The 8928-nt window shown below is 54.5% G+C and overlaps 3 protein-coding genes across 7 annotated transcripts; 2 read left to right on the top strand and 1 right to left on the bottom strand.

The window, feature by feature from the left end:
- Positions 1–743: 743 nt before the first annotated feature.
- On the bottom strand, positions 744–5390 carry KVP17_002175 (uncharacterized protein; the record flags this gene model as incomplete). Of its 4 annotated transcripts, XM_068518202.1 has the most annotated exons (3): positions 744–3276; positions 3305–4988; positions 5018–5390. In XM_068518202.1, the coding sequence occupies 3 exons, from the start codon at positions 5388–5390 to the stop codon at positions 744–746; spliced, it is 4590 nt and encodes a 1529-aa protein (XP_068370857.1). The 4 variants fall into 4 exon arrangements, with proteins under 4 accessions (XP_068370857.1, XP_068370860.1, XP_068370858.1 ...); XM_068518205.1 differs by lacking the exons at positions 3305–4988; positions 5018–5390 and having other exon boundaries at positions 744–3017; XM_068518203.1 differs by lacking the exons at positions 744–3276; positions 5018–5390 and having other exon boundaries at positions 3301–4977.
- A 50-nt stretch (positions 5391–5440) lies between these two features.
- On the top strand, positions 5441–8239 carry KVP17_002176 (uncharacterized protein; the record flags this gene model as incomplete). 2 transcript variants are annotated; one of them, XM_068518207.1, is made up of 4 exons in its annotated part: positions 5441–5503; positions 5533–5639; positions 5669–7083; positions 7113–8239. In XM_068518207.1, 4 exons carry the CDS (start codon positions 5441–5443, stop codon positions 8237–8239), a joined length of 2712 nt encoding a protein of 903 aa, XP_068370862.1.
- A 155-nt stretch (positions 8240–8394) lies between these two features.
- KVP17_002177 (uncharacterized protein) lies at positions 8395–8904 on the top strand (the record flags this gene model as incomplete). Its single annotated transcript, XM_068518208.1, has 1 exon — positions 8395–8904. One exon carries the CDS (start codon positions 8395–8397, stop codon positions 8902–8904), a length of 510 nt encoding a protein of 169 aa, XP_068370863.1.
- Between the last annotated feature and the right edge of the window lie 24 nt (positions 8905–8928).

Below are 8928 nucleotides of genomic sequence, written 5' to 3'. Positions count from 1 at the left end.
GCAACTACTGTGGCACTAACGGCGTCTGGCAGATCTGGTATGACGCTGCATCAGCTATGTGTTACTACTACAATGGCTCTGTCTCCACCTGGGAGAAGCCCTTCTGAATATTTTCGTCGGATGTTTTGTTGGATTTGTTTATTATGACCTCCATTTGGTGGTTTGTGGCGTTAGTGTCGAATCTATCCTGTCGAAGAGAGGGCGGAAGCAGACTTTCAGGGGCAATTCCTCGTTTTGACGCGGCATGAGACGGTTGGCGTTCGTCTCGTCAAATTCTGATTCGCAACGGTCCCCAGACAGAGCAATCCTGGCTCGCAACATCCATGAGATCTCCCGGGTGTGCTTGTCTCTAGTCGACGCCCTGCATCAGGAGGTGGATGAGGAGATGAGAACTGAGATGTTTACAAGACTACGGCGACTTCTGCATATGCTTATGTCGTTCTCTGAGGCCGCACTCGACAATCACAGATGGACAGATCGCTTGTGTCTGCCCAGCCTGTCCGACTTCGACATTCTCGCCAGTGAAAAGGCTAGCCCCATTGAAGCAATGGAACCCTACCCGGCCACCGGCGTCGTTGAATCGTCCTCGTCTGGTGCATCGACGGTCGACACTGCCATCTCTACGACTCAGCAAGCACCCGAACGTCCGCCCTTAGCATATGTGCCGGTCGGAGAACCCGTCACGCAAATCGCATCAGAGTCTACGAAGCCAACAGTGACGAAGAAGACGATCAATAAACAAATCAGAACCTCGTAATTTTCGAGGACTCTGACACCTGACATCCGATGAACACCCATATCGATGCTAGCCCATTAAGGTTTGGGTAGGCCTTGCAGTAGACGTTGTAGATGGCGGTTTCAACTGGCAGGTTGATCAGGCTCTTGAACCTAACCGAGTTCATCAGAAAGGAGTTCAACTGGGTGAGGTTTGTGGTGGCGACATGCATGGGAAACCCGATAAAGTAATGGTCCGGAACACCTGGGAACTTGCTCCGAAACCAATGAAAATACTGCTCCTCCATGGCGTAGAAGTCCAGCCACCCCAGCTTATGGCACTTGTACGCGTATTCGTCGTCTTCTGTGGCTGGAGGTCGGAGCCAGTTGAACGGTATGCCCTCACGCTCCTCACCTTCGACATCCGCCCCGTCCGGAGCGTCGAGGTCTTGCTCGCCTGCCTGGGCTTCTCCGTACTCTTCACCGTAGTCCTCGTAGCCTTCTTCCTCCCACGCTTCCTCATAATCCTCCACTTCATCCTCTTCGTTAGATAAAACTTCGTTCTCGCCGCCAGCCCAATCAGTAGGCATGAGAATTCCGCCTGTTTCGTCATAGTAATCTTCATAGCGGACATCAAATTCGCCTTCATTATCGCTCTTGTGGCGAACCTTTCTTCGAAGTCGTCGTTTTGCCGAAGGCTGCAGTTCGTCTTGCGACACGAACACATCTAGGGTCGGATCGTTTCGTAGTTCCTCCAGCTGGTCCAAGAGCTTCTGACGCTCGATGGTTTCTTGGGTTCGGGGAAGCAGAACAGATTCGCTGCCGTTGGACAGCTCACTTTCTGACCCATACAAAGATCTGAACACTCGTGACTTAACGAAACTCTCCAAGAAATTTCTCCAGAGGTAGCGAGACTTCACCGGATCCAGAGCTGCAGGATCCAATTTGCGTCTCGGAAGTGGGTATGTCGCGCATCTTTGCTCCTGACCATCCTCGAGCTCGGTGTCTGAGACTTCAACAACACTTCCTAGGCGCTCGACGCCTTCTCCGCGGTCTCGTCTCGTAAAGGAGACTTTCCGAGGAGGCTGTACTGGCGGTTGATTCTCCGAATCCATGGAATCCAGCCGTGTGTCAGACGGATCACACAGGCAGCTTGACAGGCTTGACAGGAACATACCCTCGAAGGGAAACGAGAAGTTGACTCGGTTGAAGGCAGCGAACGTCGTCTCGGAGGGTGCGGCTGCCTGATGGTCAGCCTCCTTCATTCGGTTAGTGTTCTCTGGATTCATTCCTTCATCGGGTTGGATTCGGTTTCCAACCTCTTGCCACATGGCCTCGTCGAGCGCTCCAGAGGCGGCCGGTGAAGGTGGACGCTTGAATTTGCCATCAGTGAATCCACGAGCGCTCGAGGCGGCGGACCAGCCCTGATGACCGACTGGAGGACCAGGGTCAAGGTGCTGGTCCAGTCTTGATCGGAACTCCAACATGTCGAACAGTCTGTGAACGCGATCTTCGAGAGCAGGACTACTTTCAACAGGCGTGTCCATGCCGCGCTTGTGGCGCTGCAGCTGGATGTTCTCCCAAATATTGTTGGTGATATCCTGCTGTAGTTTCTCGAGCAGCTTCTGGGAGGGCCGCCCGCCAATTATGACGTCTCGGTCCACAGGTGGCGGGAGCTGAGTACCTTCCGGAAGGAAGGGCTTCCACAGGTTGTCATACTCCAGATCATACCCAATCAGCGCGGGGTGATGGTTCTGGAGGTTGCCCCACACATTGTACATGTTGAACACCAACTCCACAGACGTGTAAGGCACGTACGCCAACGACCTATCGTAGTCCAGCAAAAATTTACGAGGACAGATCGGCATTCCGCTCAAGTCGTCCTGCATGACCTGTCGCATGCGCTCGTTACGGGTCTTATGGGAGTCGTATACGTCGATCAACGGCTTGGACGTGAGCTGCGTCTCCACGGTTTCATTTTGCAGGTAGTCCTCCGCGATGTCAGCGTCCTCGGCCCAGTCAGCGTATTCTCCGGGATAGTCCTCTGCCACCAGCTGTTCGCCGTAGTCCCACATGGCGTCCAGGAACTCCTGACTGTCTTGGGGGCCTTCGTAGTCGACGTCCTCCGGCAGGTATCCCATTTCCTCCTCCGTCCACATGTATCGATGGGGAAGCGAGTACCGCAAGCCCGAGGTTGGTTCCCAGAATTCCACCCACCTGTCCTCATGCCGAGTCATTACCCAAGCATGCTCTTCGGTACAGTCGTTCACTGTGCCAACGCACACGTAAGCGTCTACGCCCATGGCTATGAGTGCAGAGGCCAGAATCAGACAGTGGTCTTGGACCGAGCTCTTCCTTGAGATGAAACAGTATCCAGGGCTTGTCCAACTACCTAGCGTCCCAACAGTCGACTCCGTCGGGGACACAACAAACGTGAACAGTCTCACCCAGGCCATCAACTCTCCGTAGTCGCGGAGCTCCTGTGGCACGTTGAGGGACGCAAGGAAGCATGTCAGGGGTACAGGACCATACGTTCCAGGGTGTTTCGAGATAGGAGAGAAACTGCATGGACTGACCCCTCCCGTCTCACCTTCGTGGTTTCGGAGCGTCAGGAAACCATTTGTAGTATGACACGGCCCAGCTTGACATCTCTCGTGCGAACCGTTGCCCGTTTGGACCCCAGACGTCCTTCGCGTACTTCTCCAGCCATCCCGAATCCTCAACTGGAATATCTTCCGGGAGCGGGGGGATGAAGTAGGCTTCAAAAAACAGGATGGGCCTCGTGGGCGACTTCAGGCGACCGGACTTCACGTAGGCCCACTCTACACTTGATCCCGACAACTCAACTCCTTGGCCATAAAAGATGGCTGTACAGAGTTTCCGCTCATACACCGGTACATCTCCGGTGGGTGCCTCCTCCGACTCGGATTCGCTGTCGTCGTTTCCCACGTAGCGAAAGGCAGCGGGACGCCCTCCCAGCCGACCTCCTGTTTGGGCCATGCCCTCAGACAGAGACCGTGATCCCTGTTGGGCCTTCGTCAGCAGGTCGAACATAGAAAGCCGGTATGTGCCTAGCAACTCAGCCGTGAAGCCATCGTTGTTATCCCAAACATTCACCTCCACTGGGCCCTTGGCCTCCAAGTCCAGGGCTAAGATGGGGCGATTGCGAGGTTTTGTTAGATCTGGATGGAGAAGGCGAACCGGGAAGTAGAAGTTTTGGTTCCATTTCGGCCGTAGAGTGCGTCTCTTGACGATCGACGTCTGCGCCATTGCATCCCATTTTATCTCAGCCTTGGGGTTGGACGTGTAGAGTTCAATGTCTGCAGCTGGAAGGTACTCTGCCTTGAACAGGCGAAAGACCAGGTACCTCTCCCGGAGGTCGAGTTGATTCACTAGACTCGCTCCGCTCATATCTTGTTCCGGCCGTTTAAGCAGTGTGTCTTCGTAAAAGTTGAGACCGACAGACCTAAAGTAGAACTTGATCTCTCCTACCAGAGTGCCCCTAACGAACACGTCACGGTTGCCTACTGCTCGTTTGATGGTCACTTTGGCGTGGGGGGTATCTTGTACAGTGCTGAACGAGAGAATTCCTCGGCCCTCTTCGACCTCTCGCCCGTCAGGGCCCGCTACCATCATGCGGACGACTCCGAAGTGGTTCTTCATCTGGCTTTTCGTGCCAGTAAACTCGAAGACGAAGAGCCGCTCGCCCCAGTAGTCTGAGTTGGAGTAAGGCGACGACATGCGCCGAATTCGCCCTCGGGGCGCCTCTGTAGATTCCAGAATGAATCGTCTGCGCGTTGCTACAAAATCCTCCACCTCTGGATGATAAGTCCACGATTCGAAAAATAAATCGAATTGGAAAATCTCCGATAGCTGACTGGTAATCATGAGCTTGTTAACGAAGACGTTCTTGCCATCGCTGGGTCGTTGGCGGGTCAACGTGATTTCTCGAGTAGGATCTAGCTCAGTGAGCTGCTCAAGGGTATCTACTTGCTGGGCATATTTCTCGTTGAACGTGGTTCTGCTTGCACTCCACATCTCTGTTCGAACTGAGAAGTTCTTCAGCATCTTGTAGGGCAGCTTGAAGTGCAGACTGGGGATGATTCCCAAGGGCGACGGCAAAGTTTTGATCTCACCGCTCTTCAGATTGAACTGAGGTGTGTAGACCGACCTCGTTTTGAGGCCACCATAGAGCTTCTTCTGCGACTGACTCACATGACCAAAGGTAAACACGTAGAACAATGATTGTTTCTCGACCTCCATGTTAGCAACCACTACCATAACCACGAGCCTCATAACTCACTAGATACGTTCAGGGAGAATTCCCACTGACGGGATGCCAACCAAAAGTCGCGTTCGGCGCTCTCGGCGTCGTCCTCGTCCAAGAGATCACCCTCCGCAATGGCCAGGGCCGCCAGAATGGCGTCCTCATCCGACTCAGACGCCGCCTCCTCTGATGATTCTTCCAACGCGGCGAGTTCTGCTGCAGGTGCGTCCTTGTCAGCATAGGTAAAATCTGAAGGGTCCTGAAGTTGTTCTTGGCTGGAGTAGAAAGTGGAGTTCTGCATGAAGAGGTTGAACTCTTCCTCCATCGGAGCCAGGAACTGTTCCTTCTTCAAATCCTCCTCTGACGAAGACTCATCAGCCTGTTCGGCTTTCTTAGCCGCATCGAACATTTATTTTCTTTGCCGGTGACCGCAAGGTAGAATCTATCAGGGCAGTGTGTATGTGCGCCTCGTTCGCTTGCCAATTCACGAAGCAGAAAACTGCCAAAAGCAAGCGCTGGAGGGTGGGTTGTGCTTGCTCGTCATCACGCAGGACGGCGTGGTCACGGCGACTCAGCGGCATGGGTACGTGGAAGTGGTTCTTTCCGGAGATGGTGCGCAGCTAGACACAGCGCACCTACCTGGTTTCAATGCGCTGTTGTGAGTGCCGCAAGGTGGCAGCGATTCAGCGACGACCTCATTGAGTTTCCGAATTTTCTGGTTCGAGAGGTGGAGCAGCCGGAGAGGATCGCGCCAACAAAGAAAACAGCTGTGCACCGGCCCTTTAAACCGCCGATGGCCGCGATCCCCACGATGACGTCTACAGTGGGTCCGCGACCCGTCCAGCAGCACCACAGTCGAGAAAACAAAGCGCTCATCATTAAGGGCGTCGCACCTGAACTTGCGCGAGATCTGATGATAAAGAGATATCAGATGTCGCGAATGGCGCAGTCTTCAGCTGTCGGGGAGCCTCCCTTGTCCGATTCTGATTTGGGAGAGTTGGAAGAGTTGTTACCGTTGTCTGACGGACTCGTCACAGTTGAAGCTGCCAGAAGGCCTCAGAGAGCCCTCCATCAAGTGCACGTACATCCCACGAGTCCGATAGCTTCCGAGAAGCAAGGGGGCTGGCTACAGGGTTGGCATCTTAAACCTGCGGTATCTGACAGTGGGCGGCCGGAGTTTGTGCAGTGGTTGCGGCGGTCCCAGGAGATGACTCTGGCTGCGTTGCCGCTCATGATGTCGGACAGCAGAGCCAGGCCTCCAGACTGCTTCGAATCTCGCTGTGAGCTGGTGGAGTATTTTCTACGGGAGCTCGGAGCCGTGGTCAGGCACACTGTCAACGAGGCGCTGGCACGGGGCCCCAATGTCGTCGTACGCGACCTGCGACTGCAACCCGAGGAAGTTGCCCGGCTCCATAGGTGTCGGAAGCGAGCTAAAACAACTGACGGCCACTTTGAAGCTCCAGCAACCGCCGACGCAGACACAGCTGACCCCAACGCATTGTATCTTGATCTATCGCAGGCTGTGTCGACCACAGAGAGATGGGAAAGCAGCTTTCACAAAGGGAGCCTGTGGGCCCTGAGTGCAACTGGAATCTTCGACAAGAAGTCCGGGTTGGTAGCTGCTGAGTGGCGAGGCCTGAACCCACGTTATCATAACATGAAGGTCGCCCTCGTCGGCACCGAAGACAAGATAGAAGGTCTCCTGGACAGACCACTGACTGCTGCCTACGTCGTCAACTTCTCCGCGGTGGCGGCCATGATAGAAGGGCTGGTGGCCTTCGCATGCCACTCCGCACTGCCTCGACCGATATCTGCGTCCTGGGATCCATCCCCCTTGTTAGCTGTCCAAGATTCACAGTTATGTGTGAAGCGCGCAACGCCACCGCAACTCACCAACAAGGGACCGCTGACATCAGAGGGCTTAAAGGCGATGGTGGAGGCCATTCGCATCCTCCTGTCTCTTTCTCGGGAACAGACATCCATACTGTGGGAGGTAGGAGCTATGTGGTGCCAAGGGGCATCCACCCCAACCAACGTTCTCGTGAGCGGTGTATTCGGCTCCGGCAAGAGCACTGTGCTGGCCGGAGTCGTTCTTTTGCTGGGTGAGGAGGGGAAAGAGAAGTGGACTCAGACAAAATCCTGGAACCTCGACAAAAGGTATTGTTGTGCAGCGGGACTAACAAGGCCGTAGATTGCGTTGTACACAAGTTAATAGAGCTGCCCGAGCCACCTTCCTTGACGCGCCTAGGAAAACTCACAGAGATCTCACCGGATCTGCTGCCTCTGGCCGCTGGGACCCAGTCATCTCATGAGGCGGCTTGTCAGGAATTTCAGAGGGCATTCTCATGCTGCCCCAGTCGCGTGCAGGCTATTCTTCGATCTGAGCAACTGCCTCTTTCGAAATCCGTGTGGAAATGTCGTCGGGTTATTGCTACTACGGCGCACAGCGCCCTAATTTGCGAGACTCTGGAGACCCTCAAGGGGAGGTTTCCGGTGTTGATCATTGATGAGGCCGCACAGATCATCGAGCCCTTGACTTTGGCAGTGATGCAGCGCCTATACTGTACGCTAACAGTGCAGATGGGAGACCCACGCCAGTTGCCTGCCATTGCGCCTGGGAGCTGCGCGTTGGGAGTGTCTCAGCTGGAGCGGCTCTCCCGAAGCCCTGCGAGCTTCTCAAGGAAGGCCTGTGTTCTGGCACAGCATCGATGCCACCCAGATCTGGCGAGGGTATGCTCGCGTTTGTTTTATGAAGGCAAAGTGGTGGACGCAGCCAGTACAGCCTCACGAGAGCCAGTACTACAAGAATGGGGCCCCCTGGCCTGGATTCAGAGTGCTGGCGCCTGCCAAGAGCAAGGACACTCGTTCTACAACGACCAGGAGTGCGCAATCGTTATGGATGTAGTGCACGCACTCAAGCAACGCAACGCCAAGTGCTCGGTAGGGGTCATCGCCTTGTATCGGGCCCAAGCTGATCGGCTCGCAGCGCAAATTAACCGCTCTGATGTGGATGCGTCCACAGTGGACGCGTTTCAGGGATCTGAGAGAGACGTCATTGTAATGTCTTGTGTTCGGAACCACGTCCCTTCCAGCCAGCGTGAAGCCTTTACAGAGTGCCCGAGGCGAGTGAATGTCGCCCTGAGTCGCACAAGAAGGCAGTTCATACTCGTAGCTTCTCCCCAGTTCATGCAGGAAAGCATTTTATGGCGCGCCGTCGTGGCTTCCGCCCACGTTGTCGATTTCAGTGAGCGAATCTGATATGACCTTCTCATAATAAGATTCCGAAGAACCAGGCAGCCGGCAACTCAGTGCGCCTCGCCTGGTGGTGCGTTTCGTTAGTGCGACGTGTGCCGATTTCACTGACACTGACTCATGTGCATCTTTCGATAATTTGCAGTTTTTATCCGCCGACAATGCAAAATCATCAGTACTCGGTTAAACTAGCTGGCTTGCGCTGTAGGTTCAACCCAAACGTATTCGGGTCCGTCTATGAACTCGCGCTGAGAAAACTTGCGAAACTACCCGAGGCGGAGCCGAAAAAGCTGCCTGGAGGGCGCGAGCTAGGTGAAAGACTTAAGCTTGTTCTGGATCTCGATAACACTCTGCTCAACGCGGTGTCAACAGCCAAGCTCAATGTTGGTGAGGTGGACTTGAACGACTTTGTCGTGGATGGCTCTCCACAAATGTACCTCTTTAGTCTGCCGCAGCTGCCGGAGCAGCGCTTCCTTCTGAAATTGAGGCCTCACGTCCACGAGTTTCTTGCCGAGGTCTCCAAGAGCTGCGAGTTGAGCATACACACGAATGCAACCCGCGAGTATGCGGATGTCGTTCTGGCTGTTCTTGACCCTGACAGGAGGTACTTCGGAAGCAGGTACGTGTTCATTTTTGTGCCCCTTCTCATTATGTTCCAGAGTTGTTGCTAGAGACCAGAGCGGATCGAATGACCA

The sequence above is a fragment of a genome, assembly GCF_019968985.1.
Source record: "MAG: Porospora cf. gigantea B chromosome Unknown PgB_NODE_980_length_8928_cov_133.305, whole genome shotgun sequence".
In the NCBI taxonomy this organism is placed as follows: Eukaryota; Apicomplexa; class Conoidasida; order Eugregarinorida; family Porosporidae; genus Porospora; species Porospora cf. gigantea B.
This window is presented reverse-complemented; position numbering and strand designations above follow the sequence as displayed.